The 20687-nt window shown below is 38.2% G+C and overlaps 1 protein-coding gene across 2 annotated transcripts in view; it reads right to left on the bottom strand.

Moving 5' to 3' along the window:
• The window catches only part of ank2b (ankyrin 2b, neuronal), a 91026-nt gene that overhangs the window by 58632 nt on the left and 11707 nt on the right, over positions 1–20687 (bottom strand). For both annotated transcript variants that reach the window (XM_067580427.1, XM_067580428.1), the window contains exons 3-11: positions 14697–14795; positions 13667–13765; positions 13394–13492; positions 11697–11882; positions 4796–4894; positions 3194–3292; positions 2503–2601; positions 1124–1321; positions 833–931 (exon numbers count right to left, since the gene is read on the bottom strand). In XM_067580427.1, coding sequence (XP_067436528.1) covers positions 833–931; positions 1124–1321; positions 2503–2601; positions 3194–3292; positions 4796–4894; positions 11697–11882; positions 13394–13492; positions 13667–13765; positions 14697–14795 — 1077 coding nt within the window. The remainder of the gene's footprint in view (positions 1–832; positions 932–1123; positions 1322–2502; positions 2602–3193; positions 3293–4795; positions 4895–11696; positions 11883–13393; positions 13493–13666; positions 13766–14696; positions 14796–20687) is intronic.

The raw sequence follows: 20687 nt of genomic DNA, 5'->3' as shown, positions 1-20687 counted from the left end.
CTGGAGTTTTACCTCCAATTTTCAAGTTGTATAAACAGTGTCAAACTTCTTTTAAGCTATCTACTCACAGTTGTGGGATACATTTGTAAAGTTACAGTATGTAACTTTTGAAAGAAGAAATAACACAATATTTCTCTTACAAAATAAATGTTGAATTCATCAGCAATAAAAAACACACCTTTGTTCAATTCAGTACACTCAGGAGCTATTCTGCCACAGCCTTACTTGGTCTAGTCAGTAGCTTATCGTGGCTAATGTTTGCTAATGTAGCAATCTTTAGCTAGATATTGCCGTACTATCATTTTGCAAACAATTTGTCCTGTGTTTTAACATTTGCCATTATTAATTGTGACTTGTGGCCACACTGGTCACTGTTTAGCAAGGCTTATATGGTCTTTGTGTAGCTTCAGCTTTGTGTGGTTTAGCTATATATGAAAAAACTTTAGCGATTAGATTTTGAAGCTTCTTGCCAAAAAGGTACAATTGAAAATTATTATCAAAGTATACAGTTTGTGTGCACATTCAGAGTCCAGAGGTGTTCACTGTTTCAACAGTTCATTTAAATATTAATTTAATATAAATTTTATAGCAGTGATAACATGGAAAACATAAACTATCATGACAATGCAGTGAGTTGGCAGTATCAGAAGAATACTAGATTAACTACCTGTATCTACTAGGTACTATCTAGATATTCTCTCTGATATCACTCTGTGTGGTAAAGCCAGACATATAATACCAAGAAGACGCCCACACATCTGGTTGCCCCAGTAGATTCAAAGAAATTCTAAACATTTCTGCGGATTCTCTTTCACTCGAGGGTGTAAAGTACCTCTGTGATGGCCTGGATAGAGGCTCCGTATTTCACCAGTAGCTCCATCACTTTCACACGGTTCTTCTTACAGGCTATGTGCAGCGGAGTGAAGCCATTCTGTGGGGAAACGTGACGCAAAGATACTGAACAATGAACCCAAACAATATTTATTACAGCTATTTTTTATGGCTATATTCTTTAATTATTCTATATCCTTGTATATTTATATTTTAATCCTCTTTGTTGTTTCTTATCACTGGTCCAATATCAACAGCGGGTTTAAAGTGACAGAACATCTTTGTGTCATACCAGTGCCCTGGCGTTGGGGTTGGCCCTCTTATCCAACAGCAGTTTGGTGACTCTGTAGTGGCCGCAGTGTGCTGCCACATGTAACGCTGTCAGGTAGTCCAATGTGACATCATCAACAGGCGCCTTGTGCTGCAGAAGGTGTTTGACACATTCCACATGGTCGCCTTGTGCAGCCATGTGAAGAGGAGACAGGCCGTTCTGAGAAGTGGAAGAAAAAAAAAATTTAGTTTGATGGAGATAAATAGTGTGGCTGTAGAAGAATGTACTGTAACTACAACACTACAGCCTTTTAGATCATTGTGTGTACATGGCACCATGATGACTGAAAGAATCCACTGATTCAAGAAAAATCTGGTTAAGTGTGTGAGGGGGCCTCTTAAAGCTGCTCTATCAATATTTTTATATGAACAACAAATAGCCAGTTAGCAACTACCTAGTGAACATAGTGGAAAATTTAGCAGCTAAAGAAACATATATTTTTTTCTCAGAAGTTGAAGGAAACCAAAAGGAGAGTGAATATTAGTCTTACATTTGTCAAGTGGACACAAACATGACTTCAAATGAATGCTAATGCTGCTCTGTGTCCGCTGGATGTGTAAATAGGCAACTGCTTGCCTATTTATCATGTCCAACGTGTGTGATGTTAAAAAAAAAAAAAAAAAAAAAAAGATTGATGCAGCTTCAAAGTGTTTTCTGTTATTAAATACTGCTGACATGGAGCATACTTAAAAATGCTGTTTCAACTAGGATCAAACAAGAAGATTGATACATTTGTCCCATTTGGTGTGGGACATTTTTTGCCTAGCTTAGCACGACTGAGAGTAGGGGAAGCTACAGCCAGCAGAGATATCCTAGCTTTGAAAAAAGGCAAACTGAACGTTATATCCAGGAGTCACCTGAGCTTTTTTCATAGCAAAGTTACAAAGTAATAACTCAACACTCTTAAAGGCACTATGTCTTGTTTTTACATCTCTATTTCTACATTTGATGCAACTGATAGCGTAGCATAGCATAGATATCTTCTCAACAAGCTTATTTCTGAAATGTCCTACTGTTTCTGTAATAAATAGTTTCAGCAGATTCAAGACTAAGGAGCTGTTTTTTGATATTAGCCTTTATACTTTATATAGTGGTTCCATTTCATAGACTGTGTATAGGGAACGCTTTGTCAAATGAGTATGAGTTAAAGAAGAGTTTGGAGAAGTGAATGGGCAACATTCTTCTGTCCATGTTGTGCCAACCTGCCTGGGTCTGAATGAATATAAATGGTGAAAGTTCACTTTCTTTGGAGTAAACAGGATTAACATGTACAGTGTGAATGGACGGTGTTGTGAGTTTGTGTCAGATGCACATATCTGTGGAAACAAGCAGTGACACACCTTGGTCCTGGCCAGCAAGGGTGCTCCTCTCTCCAGCAGCAGCTCCACAGCTGTATCATGTCCACTCCGAGCCGCACAGTGGAGGGGAGTCAGACCGTCCTATGGAAACACACACACACACACAAACGTATTCATATGTATGCATATTAATAGTAACAGTAATGAAGTGACACTGCCCTAGCATATCAAAGTCATAATATGATTAGAATAATTGAGGTTAGCTCATTGTCATGCTGTGTTCACATAATATGGGCAAAGTGGAAGGACAGGATTTAACTGCTACTGCCTTTTATTTCTAAGATCTAAATTAAAATCAACCATAAACAAACATATACTGTCCTTTTTATTCATACACGTTTTATTTTACCAGTGTCAATACAGCTTTTAATTTGTAAGTCGTTATTCCCTGCATGCAGATGTATCCGGTGACTAAGCCAGGCTGGATGTCGTTTGTATGTCAGAATCCAATACAGCTAATAACATGACTGCCTTGACTGATAGCGGGCACTGATACTGAATTTAATCCACTGACCCACTGGGATCCAACTGAACTGAAAACAACAGTGACTGGCTCACATCCACATCTGCTGTCTCTAATGTTGATGATAGTAACTGGCTGGCCATTTGTTGCTACTATGGATGTAATTACGAGTAATTAGAGATTATTGGTTCTGTTCTTCAGAGCACTCACCCTTGTTTTAGCGTCAATCTGAGAGCCACGGTCCAACAACAGGCGAACCATGTTAGTGTTGCCACGCTTGGAGGCCACATGTAGGGGAGTAATCCCGTTCTACAAGGAGGACAAATGCTGGTTTTAGTCAAATACATTTACACACACTCAAAATATTTGTATCTATGAGCATTCATTAAAAAATGGCACAGGTTGGTTTATGGTACAACAGGTATTCAAATTAAATCCCTTATACTCAAGTATATGAGGGGTGAATACTACATTAATTGAAATATATTTATCTTAATGTAAACACAGATATTAAAAACAATTAAAAGTGAGTTCTCATATGTAAATAAACACCAATAAAATACAAATGTACCATGTACAAAAATACCACAAAATCTTTCTTTTTCTTGCAGAGGGTGAGGTGGAAAAGAGCTATTTTCATCCTCACTGTTAACATGGCTAAAAATAGCACATCTGAATGTGTTTTCAGGATCATATTGATTAAAGACACAAAAACTCACATCTGAAAAGGTCTGATCAGAGATGAAAGTTAACATTTTGGATTGCTCAGTAAGCTTGGGGCGAGGCAGGACATGGAAGGGGGGGTTGTTGGTATTTGGAAAGACACCTTGTCTACAATTTAAGTCTGATCTTTTCATAGCATCAGTTAAAACCACTCTCCTTGGGTTTTGTCTTACTCCATGAAAAGACAAGGCTCCACTTAAAGAGGGGTTTCTTTGTGTGTGTGTGTGTGTGAGGGTGCTTGTAGATCTTGAAGCAAACATACAGGCTCAGGAGAAAAAGATGAGGGGAGGGCAGGGAGAAGACAAGGACTGAGAACTTCAGATTTACTGACTGTAATTCAAATGGGCTTTAATTATGTGTGTTAAGGCGGCTGAAAGAGCTCAGCATACTGCAACTTTAGCAAACACATTCACTTGTGCAACGTAGGCTCTGGTTTGCTGGAGTGTAAATTTCCCCAAATCCTAGGGGGAAAAACACAACCACAGATACTACCAGGTTAAGACTTTGGTAATTAAAACATTTGGTCAAAGTTAGGGAAAGTTGGGGGTTACTCTCTAACCCTTACTCCTCCACACCTTTACTTCCTGCTTTGCCTTATAAAGGACACACTGCATTCCTGCACTGGCACTGAACTATGGCATTCGATGTAAATTGTACGCCACAGATTTGTAAAAAAACAAACATAATTCCTAGGAATACTGATGATGTCACTGAGAGCAAGAGGAGAACTAGAGATGTCATTGTGACCTACAGTAGAGGTTTGGTGATTCACAGAGCTACTGTAAAATACTGATGTCGATGAGAGCTAGAGATGTTATAGAGAGCCCTAGTAAAACACTAGTGATGTCATTGAGAATTACGGTAGCTCTAGTGATGTCATTTTGACCTACAGTGCTGAAAATGTTTTCATTTGCTTGTGTTTTGACTATTTGAATGTGTTTGTTTAAGTCAAGTATGTTCAGTTGGTCTGTAAAGGTGTCTAACAATTTAACCTATAGCCTATATTTCCATTGATGTCATTATTATAATTATTTTTGAGGAAAAAAACTCAAATTACTTATTTGTGTGCATGTGGGTGTGGTATCTTACCCTTGCGGTGAAGTCAACTGCTGCCCCTCGGTTCAGCAGAAGTGTGGCCACATTGACGTTCCCATAGTGGGCAGCGATATGCAAGGGGGTGAATCCACTCTGGAAGACAGACAGGGGAGAGACAGAGAGGAGGAGAGAGGTCAGATGTTAGCCTTTCCTTTATGTCCTCAAACTTTGACTCGTGCCTCTTGACCTCTACTCTTCCCAGCATGCAGCAGTCACATCAAGCATGACAATAGAAAGAAGAGTCAACTGAAATTAAAGTAAAAGAAAATGTCACTGAAAATAAGCAGTTAAAAAATGCAAGTCAGAATATATAGCACCCATACACACAACCCCAAAAACACACTCAGACATGTGTCACTTCCATGCAGGTTATCAATCATAGAACCAAAAATAAAGAAGGCCTTTCCTTGGCTTCCAAAACCATTTTGAAATGAAAAACACAAAATCAAAAGCAAAACAGAGAGACGTACAGTACACACAGATCAAGATTGACACGGAAATGGACAAACAATATTACAGTAACTATCAAAAATCAACATCATCAAATTATAGTAAAATCATAAAGTGGCACATAACGAGGAGGATATATTTCTGATCAACACCAAAGTGCACTATGTTAACTGTACGTCATAGAAGTATTAGAGTTAGAAATGAGAAGTATATGAGAAAAGTTAGAGATTGCAGAGCAGGTTGTAGTAGTTGTGAAATTCTTGCCTTACCTTGCCATTCTGTAAGTGTTGGTCCGATTTAATGTGAAAAAGTTGTTTACAAAAGTGTGAAGAATACAGTGACTAACGTGATGGTTTAAAAACTTTACACAGTCAAAAGCTTTGAATGGTGCAAATTAAGGTAGCGTGGATGCAACATGCTATTCAATGCCAAGTCTTTGGCCAAGCAGGTAATATTTTTGAAAGCTTTATAAGTTTCACATGCCATTATTAACTAACACTGTATGTAATAATAAAAGAGTAAAAGTAATATGCCAGTAATTTGAAGGTCTAGCCGAGCATGCATTTAAAATACTTGATCAGGGACCTGGTGTATGGAAGACCAAGCTTGCCAATATTGAAATTAAATCATTTCATCAATTTGAAATTTAATTTTCCAGTCGTGTGCACATGATGTATGACAAAACTAAAATAAAAATTTTCACTTTTACTTTTGTTGAGTATAATTTCAGCCAAATTTAAATGAAAAACTCCATTGAATAATTTTCAGTATACTTAACAGCCATTTTGATAATGATGTTGAATCAAATCATAATGAAACACTTCTTTAATAGCATCAAGCACATCCCTACAATAGTTACTCAGACATTATCAGAGAATGTGAGCATGACTGCCAATTAGTGGCCCACATTTTCTTTAGCACTTCTTGTCTGAGCTGGTCAGGCCCCACTTTGCCGTTATCTGTGATGTCCAACAGCACGTTGCTATAATTTTCCATTTAAGCTCCCTCCAAGTATTTAAATTCACCAGATGAGCCTCCCTACATAACTCTCCCCAAGTGTCTTGAGATATATCAGTTTAATTTAAGCCTCCCGTTTCTCTGTTATAGGATGAAAATACTCAATATACATTGTAAATGACTTTTTTACCCTCATTTTACAAAATGATTTTTAAATTTAAATTAAAAAATATTAATACACAATCATGGAAAATTAAATTTCAACTTGATTAAATTATTTGATTTTAATTTAGGCATTCCTTTGCTTCCATATAGGAGCAGTGAAACCTAATATTGGCACTTATTTAACCAGTTCTGGTTCAAAGTTTATAGCGCATCTTTAAGTCATGCAACACAACATAAATAGACAGAATTACAAGACATTTAGACAATATACATTCATAGCTGTTCCAAAAATGCATCAGCACAGTATTCATCAAATCAAAACCTTACAGGGGGGAAATGTTATCATTTAAAATAAATCAATAAACCATACATCTCAATCATGATGTTGTTTAGAGATATTTCTAAATGTACTGAGGGTCACATATGACAAAAATAAAAGGCTCTTTCAGATCTATTGACATAAACTGAAAAAGAATGAAAATGCACACAGACAGAGTATGAATGAAAAAAATCCAAAGCCAAAATCTAAAGATAAGCAGACTATGTGTAGGACTGTGTGTGCTGGAGCGCAGACCACAGACGGCAGTAGCTTGGCCATTCCTGTCAGCCGTGCATGTTGGCCTCTTAATATACCAAACCAACAGAAACTGTGGAAACTGTAAAATGAACCAAATTATTCTTTATTTACACCATGCAGTGCTGTGGAAGTGAAAGAAACAAAGGTGGTGGAAAGGAAAAAGAAATAACAAAGGGATGGGACCGTATAGTGAAGTTGTGGACAATTAAAGGAGCGTGTGTATACCTCAGTAGTCCTATTGACCATCATCTGAAGCAGGAGGAATGAGGGAGGGAAAAATCGGTTCAGTTAGGTTTGTTTGACACATTACTGAGCTGTAGTCGGAGGCACAGCAGCTCAGAGGCAGATGTACAGTCCCATAGTATACTGGCAAGTGACGTGGCTGGGGTGGGTCACTTGTCTTTAATGCGTTTTCCCAGTGCAGCTGATATCAAGTTCATACAGCAAAGCCTAAGGCCTTGTAAGGCTAAAACTAATGATGGTTTTCATTATAGATGAATCTGTCAAGAATTCTTTAGATTCATCAATTAGTTGTTGGTCTGTAAAGTGTCGGAAAATACTAATAATAAAATCATGATTTTCCAGTGCCCTTAAGTGATTCATGTTGCTCATTTTGTCCGACCAACAGGCCAAAACCCTCAAAGACTCAATTTGCAATTATGTACAACACAGAAAAGAAGCAAATCTCACACTTGGAAAGCTAGAACTAATGAATGTTCAACATTAATGACTTAATCTAATTAATTACTTTGATTAATTAATTACGTTACTGTTGTAAATTCAATCTATTATATAAACTCCTTTTTAACAAATCAGTTCAGCACTAAAAGCTTCACTATACTTTACAATGCACCCAAGTTACAGACTCTCCACTAGAAAATCATGAGTACCTTGCCTGTTTAGTCATTACCGTTTTGGTGAAAACTTAACACTTCTTTCCAATTGTCAGACTATTCCCAACTGTCCCTAGAATGTCATTAAAGGCAGATGGTGTAACTTTGGTGAAAGAAAAAATACACATTCTTCCTCTTTAAAATGAAGTTGAATTCATATGGAATAAAATGAATCCTTGTTCAACTCAATACACTCAGGGGTTTTGCTTCTACAGCCTTACTTGGTCTGGCATGACCAGTAGCTTATGAAGGCTAATGTTAGCCATTGCTGTGTGACTGACAGTGTGCTGGCTCAATGACTCTTCTCTACTTATGCTACTACATTCTAACATGTCACAAATAGACATTTAAATGGTTTTGCTGTGTATTGCAACTTGGGTCTCGGGATTTCAGAAAATGGTGACATTGCTGCAGTTATGTTGGGGGAAGAAACACGAGCAGTAACATGACCAGACAGGTTGTAAATAAGCTAACACTTTAGCTTTATTATCTAAACACAAGAAAACAATGTGTGAGCAAATCTACAGTAAATACATCACAGCTGAAAGGAAAAAATTGTGACCTTTCACCTTATTTTCTCTTCCCATTAAGTTTGGCTAACCTGGGTTAGCCATACCTGAGTACCTGACACTTTGTTATAAGCTGTCTGATTGTGTTTCTGCTTGTGTTTCCTTCCCTGTTGGACTTTCTTTTTTCTTTCCCATTTATAGCCGTTCTCCTCTGAGCTTTTCATATGAGTCATAATGAGAAGGACTGCATTGCAACAGCTAAACCACAAACGCCGTTACACTGAATGCATGCATATACCCTGAGCAGCCTCCACTGTGTTTTGTTACATAACAACATAATTGGTTCTTTGTCAAGACATAGTTGCTGTGAAAGAAATAACATTCAGGGGTTCATTTTCATCATCGTCACTCTAGCCACGTCACTTTAAGCCATTATCTGGTATCAGAGAAACAGTCACAACTGAAAATGATTCCTCCAACATCAACAGGTAACTGTATCTTAAGTAACCACCCCATCCATCCACCCCCCCCATTAGTTGCATGCAGCCTTTGATATCACCACCATACAACCTGCAGACAGTGGCACACTCCATGCAGTGGACAGTGCTACACTTAGACACCGGTGCAGCGAGGTAGGAGGGGATGATGGGGGAAGTGTGTGACAAGAAGCATTTAAAGAGAGAAAGGAAAAAGAGGGAGAGACCCAGTTAGTGGCAGGACCAGGAGTGACGTGGCAGGCACAGAGACACTGAATGAGAGAGAGAAAGAGAGAAATAGAACGATGCATAGACAGACAGATGGAAACACCAACACACTATACACAGCTTCAGGGGAAAAGTAAATCATGACAAGTTAGTGGTCTTCTGTCATAAACTATACCATACATATATTTTTTGATGGATACATGGACCCTATTCACATCTGCTGTGATTGGTATCTGGATATTTGATCTGAAGAGGGAAAAATATGTAATAAATAAAACACAGTGTGATAAAACTGCATCTAATCTGCCAGACTAACTCCAGAGCTGACAGAACTAGCCAGAGTAAGTCAGATGTTATTAGTAATCTCAGTAGTTAATTTTCCATCCTGTCTGGCCTGATCCCATTCTTCTTCCATCAACTCTTCCAAACTTGCCAAAGTATGGATTGTTTTGCCTTTCAGAACACTTTCTGATCTAGTGCCCCTATCTTGAGCAATTGCCGTCCTAATCCATTACAATTGACAGTAAGAAAAAACATTCACATGAGCTTTTACTGATCTGCCTCTGCTATGGGTAGCCTTTGATTAAGTTTAAGCAACTAGCTTTCCCCAATACCTTAAGCTTCTTTTATGCAGCAACAAAGCTCTGATGCCTTGGCTAATTCTCTCAACAATATATGCCTCTCGATCCTTGACCATATTGCTCCTCTCAAAATCAGACCCCCCCAAACTGTGCAATGCTGACTCAATTTTAGCCATTTTCCCTCTCAGCCCTAGAAACCACTGTCTCTCATATTAAATCCTCTTCCCAGCTTGATATTATTCCCTCTAAACTTTTAATAGAAGTATTACCCGCTGTCAGTCCCTGGATCTTATCAATTAGTAATTGCTCCTTGGCCACTGGCATTTCTCCTTCTTATTTTAAACATGCAGTTGTACAACCCATGTCAAAGAAACCTAATCTTGACCTGCTCACCCTCAGCACTTAGGCCTACCGACATATTTATAAAATATTGTTCTTATCTAAGGTATTGGAGAAAGTTATTGCCTCTCAACTTATTACTTATATGAATTTTAACAGCATTTTCGATAACTATTGGTCTGGTTTTAGATTTCTACACAGTACTGAGACGGCCTTACTTAAGGTGATAAATGACTTACTCCTTGCTGCAGATAAAGATGAAAGTTCCATTCTGGTCCTGCTAGACTTGAGTGTGACCTTTGATACAGTAGACCACTCCATCCTGCTACAGCGTCTTGAAAGTTGGGTTGCTCTAAAAGGGTCTTGCGTTGCATCTTTGCATTAACTTTGTATGTAATCACACCATGCGAAAAATTCACTTTGTGTTTGGTGTGAACACACCATGCTGACATGTATGACACCCAGTTATATGTCCTGTATTATAGTCCACTAATGATAACAGCCTAACCAAATTTACCATGTGCCTTGCTGATATCAAGTCTCAAGTATCAAGTCTTTTCAAAATTTCCTCAAACTTGATGATGACAAAATGGAAATTATCTTGTTTGTCACACCCAATTCTTTCAGTCAGATAGTCTGCAATCTTGGAGTCCTATCACATAACGTTAAGCCAACTGCAAGAAATTTGGGTGTTTATTTGATTCTGGCCTTTGTTTTGATGACGAAGTAAAGAAGGTTGTTCAGTCATGTTTCTTTCAACTTAAGTTAATTTCGAAAGATAGATCCTTCTTATCCTTTGAGGAGTTACACAGGGTTGTCAATGGCTTTATTTTTTCTCGTTTAGATCTCTGTAATGCCCTCTACACAGGTATTACTCAGGATTCCCTCTATGACCAGGCCCCTAATTATATCAAAGATCTACTAATCCCTTAGCCCTCTTAGATCGACTGGTAGTGGCTTTCTGGTCAGTCCAGGCCCCCAAACTCTGGAACGACTTACCTGCTGAGATTAGAGCTGCTAAATCTATCACTGCTTTTAAATCTCTTCTTAAAACATTATTGCTGTGGGAATTTTATTTTATTATTATTTTTTATTGTATTTTATCCTTTTGTGAAGCACTTTGTAACGTTGTTAAAAAAGGTGCTGTATAAATGAAGTTTATTATAAGTTTATTACTGTGGGTAGAAACTTCATCGCTACTGGCGGTAATGCCAATACTACAACTACAGCTCAGCCCACACATAAAAAGTTCACACTATTGTACTGTGAAATCAGCTTCTACGTAATTGTCGCCAGCTTTCCACCTACTTGCCTGCTCTGCATAATGTGCAAGAAAAGTGAGACCATGTCATTATAAAGATAGGATATAATGAGCACAGCATGATCAGGTTGTTGATTATCAGGATAATTTAACCTAAATACAGATCACATTTTAACAGCAGATGTAAACAAGGTCTTTCCACCCAAAGAGTCTATATATAACCTCAATGTTAGTATGCTAAAACCATCAAAGTTTACATGAAATCTTGACTGGTTTTCAATGCGTTACCTACTGCATTCTGTACCTCAAATATCACCAGATCCTACCTAGCCAAATCCCTTTTTTTAGCTTCAAAAAAGTCCCTATAACCACAGTATGGACACATTAGCACAAACACGTAGCACCACATTAGCTTCCACACATGCTAACACCCGAGCTCAAACAGTGCCATTGACATACCTTCGACTGGACATCAGCATTGTGGTCATTCTGGAGGAGCAGGGCAGCTGACTTTGTGTCGTCCTTGCGGGCAGCAATGTGCAAGGCAGGCAGGCGGACCTTGCCTTTAGTATCATTCTCCAGTAAAATAGACACCACCTGGTTGTGGCCCTGCTGAAGGGCGATGGCCAGAGGGGTGAAGCCATCCTGGGTGAGTGAAGACAGAGAGGAGAGGGCAGATGAGAGGAAGGATTGAAAGAACACATTGAGAGGGGTTGGAATTACCTGTACTATAGTGGCTCAGGTGGTGAATTCAGCATTAATGTACATTTCTACAGCTCTAAATCCATCAGTGCAACTCTCATCTTAACACAAATACTGTTTCACTCACTAGTTATCTCCAGTTGCTTCTACTTTGCTGTCTTTTGGATCGCTATCAATGAAACTCAACACTTCCTGTATATTAACATATTATTATATTATATTTATAGTTAAAAGTCTATCAGGAGAGGTAGGGATTATGTGGATTAGCTAGATGGTTTTTAATGCAAAACATCCATGCAAGAAGCTTAGTTGACGACAGCGGTCAAAAATGAACAAAGTAACTGAGTGGAAATAACTGTAAAAACAGCATTTCTGTTATATAAAAAAAAAACTCTGTTGTTTCACTGATAGAATTAGTGCTGTGGAATTAACATTATTACATTATACTGAATTTATCAAGACAACAGGTAAACATGGAGGAAGCACTGAGTTACCGTCAACAGCAAATTAAAACCGGAACAATTAAAACAGGAGCGGAAAATAAAATATCTATAAAAAATAATAAAGCACACTTATTAAACAAGGGAAATTACACATAAAAACCTGTCTCTGATATAAGCCTGTTTCCAATAAAGGCCTGCCCTCTGCAGTAAATAATGGAAGCAGCCACTGTTTTGACAATTTACAGTAATCACTACAGCAGTGGTACCTGATTACTTTTTAACAGTTACTATGCTTTTTTTGTTGCTACAAAGAAATGATAAAAACAGCTTCATTAACATTACCTGTGGTGTACAAAATTGATTTACATGTGATTGTTGAATTATTTAGCCCTAATAGAATGAGTGAAGAATAGATAAATCTAAGAGAAAAGGATGAATAGGAGGAAGAGGAAGAGTACGGGCCTTTAAAAACCACTTGCAAATTTTGTCTTACAAGGTATCAGAGTTTGATTAACTCAATCAGTCTAGGGAATGGAGAAGTATTTGTTCTTTGTCACAAGAACAAATGAGTGAGAGCTCTCTAGGCCAGATCCTAATTAACTGCATGACGCCGTAGTAGAGTCCTATGTGGTCATCTTCTGAAAACAATAGTTCAACATTTTGGGAAATAAAAGATAAACATTAATCTAATGTCTGTATGTGTTAAATTAGTGAGCTTTCAGGGTGTTGTTAAGTTTATTTTTTAATGTGAAACAGAGTCAGGCTAGCTGTTTGCCCTGGCTCTCAGTCTTTAAGCTAAGCTAGGCTAACCATGTCCTGACTCCTGTTTTGTTCTTAACACATAGACTAGAGATTGATATGCATCTTCTTTTCTCACTCTCGTAAAGATAGCAAATGCACACATAAACATAAGTATTAAAAGTAAAACCCCTTTAAAGTGTTCCATGTACACACTTGCACACACACACACACACACACACACACACACACACACACACACACTCCTCTCACCTCTGTAGCTGTGCTCTGGTTGCCTCCATTCTCTAGAAGGTATCGCACCACATCCAGGTGATTCTCTTGGGCAGCCATGTACAGTGGAGTGAATCCATTCTTCAGCACACAAGCAAATACAAGAAGTTACATTTACTCAACAAAACATGGCCCAAACTAAAACTCTGGCTCTCTAACATAATATTAGTGGTGCTTAACACAAGAGGTGCTGTTGTCAAAGACTTTTTAAAAGGGCGACAGTAACAACATCACCAGCAGAGTACAGACGCTCACCTGTGACTGTGCATTGATGTCAGCTCCTCGTTTGACCAGGATCTTCACAACTTCAGCCTGACCAGCTAGAGAGGCTATGTGAAGTGCTGTGTTTCCTTTCTGGATTCATGAAAAACACAAAAGGACAATTAGAGGAAGCACTGACTTATACGATAACAACTGCTAATACAAGTTACCACACTTCATATCAGCATTTTCCCCGTCCTCATGACCTAACCTTATTAAAAGATGGTATCTTTGAATTTTTAATAGTTCAGCTGTGACGTGATGTTCCACAATATTGAATAGCTTCTGTATGTATGTTCTTATGTCTTATTATACACGTTGTGACATTGACATCTTTGGACACCTAGGAGAACTTCCCAGTGAACAAAGTTACTATAAAGCTCTGTGGGTTTGAACAGTGTTTGACTGCATGAGATCAGTTTGTAATGTTGGACCCACTGAAGGGCTTGTATGACTGAACAGGACAAATAGAACACAGTCTTTATTTTCAGTGCTGTCAATGACAGTAAATGGATATAATATTCTAAGTTGACATGTTTTATTCACATTTTTTCATTAAAATCACCCATCATAACCCCATTAACTAAATATTTCCTATATTTTACGCCATGGTGCATTCACAAGTTCAAATTGATCTCTTAAATTTGACACAGATTTTGTTGCTTGTTTGTTTGAGGAAAGTTGTAGGTCATGTAGTTGTAGGTCAAGAATCAAACTTGTAATCACAAAGTGTAAGGGTCAAAAACCAGAAGCTGTATGCTGCCACACCCAGCAGTTATATCTGTTATATTAGGGGTTTTAGCATAGATGTATATATATTATATAGTTGTAGGTAGTTGTACATAGTCATATCACATTAAAAAATCTTGCAGCCAACAGTGCTAAATCCAAATGTTAGAAAAACTCAAGTTAATTAACACACTAGAAATAGCTGTGTACTGTGTGCACAGCTCCTCATTAGGAGTTTCCAGTTCCTTCTTTTCAGGAACTGAAGTTTACTCAGTGAGAAGCTGAGATATCCTACCTTTGTTGAAGAATCCACTGCGGCTCCTCTGTCCAGCAGCTCCTGGACCAGGTCCACATGGCCCTCCTTGGCTGCCAGGTGCAGTGCATTAAGACCATTCTGGGGAAAGAGGAAGGAAATGTCAGGCTCAAAGTGCAGCGAACCAACAATAACAGAGTATAAAGAAAGATCCAAATAGAAACAGGAGGGTTTACCTCCTCCTCCAGGTCCATAACTACCTGAACCTTGCTTTCATTCTCTGTTTCCATCTCTACATGTGAACCACTGCCCTTCACTCTTTCATGTGCAGGAGGGACAGACAGAATGATATCAAAGCCAGATATCAAAGTTGGGTCAGATGTTGAGCCATGTACACTGTACTACTGGCGTGCAGTTGAGCCAGTGCTGAAAATGGAGTTATAAATAGTTGTTTGTGTGCCTTTGTGTGTGTATGTGCAGGTCAAGCAAACATCTTCTTATTTTCCATTCTAAGGTGTTGTACTGATCTCTTATAATCAAATATTGTTATATTTGGCATTGATTTGTGACAGGTGTGACCATAAATAGATATTGGGAATTCATTCTAACATAGCACAAGACCCAGAAAACCATTTCAAAAAGCCCACAGAATCTTGTCTTTAAAGGAGGTATATTTCATCCAAATGCCAAAATACTATTTGACAAATGACTTCTCCTAAACCTAATACATGGTAATACAAACTGGTGCTTGAAGTTTCAAGTTGTAAATCACTCATGACCTCTATTAATATCTGTATTGGGCTCCTGGGTGTCAGGTGCTGCATGGTTGGCAGGGAGAAGGTAAGAGGCGCTTGCTCGGCTGCGAGATGACTCACAGACATCATGTGAGGGAATAAACTTGAGATAGATGGAGATGGTTGATGAAGTAATAGACCTCAAGTTACGACGCTTCTGTCAAACTACTGTTTCCAAGAATTAACGTTCATACTCAACTTTTTGTAGAAAGGGTTTATGGAAATGTATGGGGTGCAGCTGTGGAGCGACATTTCAACGTACTTTTGGTTTTAATAAAGTAAACTGGATTTATGCTAATATATGAGACAGAGGCAATAAGCAAACAATTGCCTATTTACACATCTAGCAGACACAGAGCAACATGAGCATTAATTTGGAGCCATACTTGTGTCTGCCTGCCCTAAGTCCTATATTCATTCTTTTCAGCTCTGTTTTGGGTCTCCACCCACTTCTGAGAAAAATATCTGGCTGTTTAGCTCCTAGTTGTTCCACTTTCTGCTGAAAACATGCTGCCAGCCGCTGCTGGAAATGATGATGAAATCAGAGTTTGTGAGCCAGAAAACCAAAACAGGCTAAAACAGCCTTAAAAGCTCTGTAGAGGGGGACTGCAGTCAGGTTTGATCTAAAAATATTGATCAGTGTTGTTTTAAATGTGTAAGATTTCTGAAGCAGTTAAACAGCCAAAGTGCTGCTCTACTAACAGCCTTCCATTTTCTTTCATGCCTTTAAGCAGCAGTGTGGAGGTGAATATAGGGCTAGAGGTTCCCCTAGTTTTCCCTCTCCTCTTCTAAGTGACCCAGCACTGATTCAATAACCCTTTCAGCAGTCTGAGCATTAGGTTGCAGTTTGAAAAGAGCCGCTGAGTCGATAAGTAATTTCCTCCGTGACTGCCTCATCACACAGCCCCCAGGGGCCGACAGTCCCACTAGACTCATAGGGTCCCTACAGAGGCACCCTGTGGGATTCCAAAGAGAATGAATGCTTGTGCTAGAATCAGCTGACTGTGCTTGAGTTTGCATTGCTCTGAGGTACAGATGCAAATCAGAGTATGTATTTCAGTTTACATGCACCTGCTTTCCCCTAGCTGGCCTTGTACCACCCTAAAATTAAAGCCAATGTGTTGGTAACACTGTACTGAACAGAAGAGTGAACCCTTTATTCTCTTTATTGCAGATGCTATTTGTTGTGGGGTTTTCATTTTAAAAGGAGAACTTGCAAGGCTTTACTGGATGGCTAGTCCATATGGACAACTGATCTATGCCTCTGTGTTCTGTCTTGCAATTGGTATTTTTTAAGTAAACACTGGAAACACCATAACTTTCACTTGGCTTAATATGGTCAATCATGGCTGAATTAGAATTTATTTGAGAAATGACAGCTGTTCTGGAAATGTTGCCAAATCTCCATTAAAATGTGTAAATATAAAGGAAAGAAATATGCAGTATCTAACAACTCAGTTAAAGAGTTCACTGATTGATCCAGCATACATCTGGTTGACTATAGTTGATTCTCAGTGGATATTTTGTCAAGTTTAACCTCATTAATATCTAAATATCTAATATTAATATCTGAGAGATTTCTTATGTTCTTGCTTGGCCTTGGAAATTACTTGCCTGGGTCCAGGCTGTTGTCCCTGGTTAGAAATACAGTTTTGTAGACCACTACATAGCTAGCTATCTAGCTTCACCAATGAAAAAAAAAGAAAAATGGCAACAAAAATGGTGATGAGCAATCATCTACAAATCCAAAAGATAAAGATAATACCTAAAGTACCTTAGTTTAAATAATGAAAATAAAATGCAGGACACTGTGAAACAGCAGGACAGACCAACCAGTAATGCCACCCTCTCTGGCTTTTGTTAGACACATTTCTTTATCTCAGAACAAGCATCAGCAGCCTGTTTGAAGTAACACCTGTCACTGTTCTCCCATGAGATAACTGCAGATATGAGACTGCAGAGATGAACGAGTTCCTGTGTCTTTTGTCCCAAAGGACAACAACAGACAGAGTTGGATGTTGGAAGAAATAAAGTTAAAATTTTAACTCCATATTCTTCCATTATGGTCAGGGAGGAACCTTTTTGAGTATATCCCACATCTCAAGTATACTGCACGTTGATTACTTACAAATTAGTGCATTGTCTGTATGCAAAAAACACATGTTCTGATTAGTTTTCTGGTTTTTTCTAATATGGAACATAATAGCCTCCACTTCCCCACAACCCTCAGGAGCCCTATTCGTCTTTGTACACACCTCATCATGTACTCCATTCACCTCCAGCAAGGCACTAACCTCTTTATCATGCACCATGCCCTGTCCGCCCACTTGCCCATCCATAATATCTGTTACCTCATTCTGTCAGCCCATATGAACAATCACTTAGGAGGCGATTCCCAATTATCTGTTAGATCTATTACACCATGCAGCGATTTTAATGCAATGCAAATGTGATGTGGTGGAAATCTAATACAGTAGTAGTGGATTTGTCTCAGGGGAGTGAGCCTGTTATACTCAGAGTAAATACCAGTTCATCAGTGCTGTATGCTGTTGTGCTATAATCAGCATCAGAGCAACGGCAAAACACTCATGCCCATTATGAAAGTTCAAAGACTCACCAGCATTTTCAGGGAACTGCTAAAGGTTATTGACAATTAGCATGGTGCTAAATTAAAATGTTCTGCTCAAATAAACTCACAGATGAGCCAAAAAATGAAACAGGGAAATGCTATATAGAACTAAAGAATTATTTGTTCTATTCCTTGAACCATTAGCTAGCATATAATAGCTAATAGCATATAACTATCAGCTTTGGGGTTACAATTTATGGTTTTAAGCTGCATTATTTGATTTACTTGGCCACTTGGGGGCAGAGAAAACACAATATCTGGGTTATTATTAGCTTAAATCATAAGCTAACATGCTAGCTATAGCAAACAACTGCATATATGCACACTTAGCAGACAAAAAGCAACATTGGCATTCATTTGTAGTCAATTTAATGTCCACCTGATGAATGTAAGTCCAATATTCACTGTCCTGAGAAAAATAGCTGTCTCTTTAGCTGCTATATACTCCATTATGTTCACTAGCTAGTCGCTAACTTTGTCAGTCTGCTGTTTGGTGCTGAGCAGGCAGTGGCTCCATCACAGTAATGGAGCCATTAAAGTCCCATGGGTGTCTTTTTGTGCAACTGTAGGTTTTGACTGATGTTTCAAGTCTTTTTTAAAGAAGTGAGTGATAGCTGTTTGCACATGTGTGTGTGACAAAGACCTCAAGGAGCTCTCACTATCAAACATATCAATAACCTCTTAACCATCTGACAACTTTATGTACAGAGTGGAAAAGCCTACATTTTTTATCTTAATGGTTGGTTTCCCCAAGTCTTAATGTACCCACAACAACACTGGCAATCATTATTGATCATGAAAATCCACTCTGAAATCATGTACAAGATAGAATTTTGAATAATGTAATTATGGCATTTTTGGACATACACATCCATCCACAGAAATGACCACGTTCATGCACAGTAAAGTCCCTCTCTGCTTTGCCATTTGTTTGTGTGTCTTGTGTCTTTGTATTTAGGAGAATGCATGTACAACATTGGCAGAGAAGATTTGGCAAGTTTTTCATGGGCGCAACCCACATACTCAGCTCTGCTGCTCAACCCACAAATGCATGTTCCTTACAAATGTGGCACCATTTAAAAGGAAAATTAACAGGCTTTCCAATGGTATATTTATTGCCAAGAAGCATTGTTACAACAAAGAAATAATCTACCAAACACAAATTTCCTTACTTTTTGTGCTATGTTTATTATTTAGCTTTTGTTAAGGCCTTAATGTATTCTAAAATGGATTAGTTGGCAGCTGCGTTCTATTCAAAATTTGAACTGCCATTGCAATGTGGGGTAAAATTACACACTATATTTGAAATGATCTTATTGAATTAAAAATCCACTATGTAAAAGTTCAACAGGTCGTGCCTTGTATTCCAGCAGGGAGGCGTTTGTAAAATGTCACACAGATCTATTGCATGTCCTGTTGACCTCAGCCAATTAGGCTATTGTTGTCCTCTTTGTTAATTCAGGGCAGAGGAACTAGTGAACCAAACTAAATGGATAACCACAACACCAAACATCTGGGAGTAATTTGATGAAAATTATCATAATCATGATCTTTTCAATTTGAGGCAATTTGCTGCCTTTAGAAATGCTACTCTCTGACAGCAACATTACCAAAACAACAAATCTTAATTCACACAAGTGAAGCAGTGGAGACACTGCAAATGAAGAGAAAGATGTCAGTTCTATAACATAACATTAGTTTAGTAGGTAGGTTGTGTTTGAATTGATTCGAAAGAGTTATGTATTAAATCTTGTTCATTCGAATTTGATTTTGAACTGACAACTTTAAAATAAATCTGGCCAGCAGTACATTTGGTGGATGGAGTTTGCTAAGTTTTCATTTTTTTAAAACATTTTTAAGATTTCAAGATCAAGATTTCAAGATTTTGAAACCTTGGCGACTGAGCAAACTCCAGCTGCCAATGAAGACCATGAGAGGTGCTTGAACCCCCCTTCTTTTTTTGGTATTAAAAAAGTTAAATACAACATTTAAATAAAAGTACAATTGCCTCAATAAATAATTAACTTTAATGTCATGATTGATGATTGATATTTACTGTTTACCTTTACCCATCAGAGAAAGTCCTCATTTCCATTTTTGTTTTTTGCCAACCTCTCAAAACTAGGTCAAACTTTACTTGACAGTGGAACAGAAACATAGCTTGAGAGAAAGACATACAAATACAGGAGCTCAAAATATCATCAAGGGCACAAGTGATGAACATCATTCCAACCACATGTATGTAATAACAAAAAAGTCTCCACACACCACGGAGCCACCAGCAAATCTTACATTACCACTCCATGTGACTTTTGTGTACCAGGCTGGTCATTATGACTGTTGCCAGGACAGGACTGTTGACATATCAGGTCTCACTGCCCCCGTTCGTCCATAGCTGGAATGCTAATGGGCTTGGAGGAGACTAGATAATGAGTGGCCTAAATAAAGAAACTCTCTCTTATCAAACACAGTCTTCTCCCTTACTGGGATGTAAGAATTTAGTATGTGTAGGCTATATGCAGATTAAAAGCATAAAACATGAGCAAACAGCAGAAAAGAAGCAAATACATTCTGTGGATTTTTTCAATAATATCGAAAGCATATGTTTAC

Source organism: Thunnus thynnus, chromosome 22 (genome assembly GCF_963924715.1).
Source record: "Thunnus thynnus chromosome 22, fThuThy2.1, whole genome shotgun sequence".
Lineage (NCBI taxonomy): Eukaryota > Metazoa > Chordata > Actinopteri > Scombriformes > Scombridae > Thunnus > Thunnus thynnus.
This window is presented reverse-complemented; position numbering and strand designations above follow the sequence as displayed.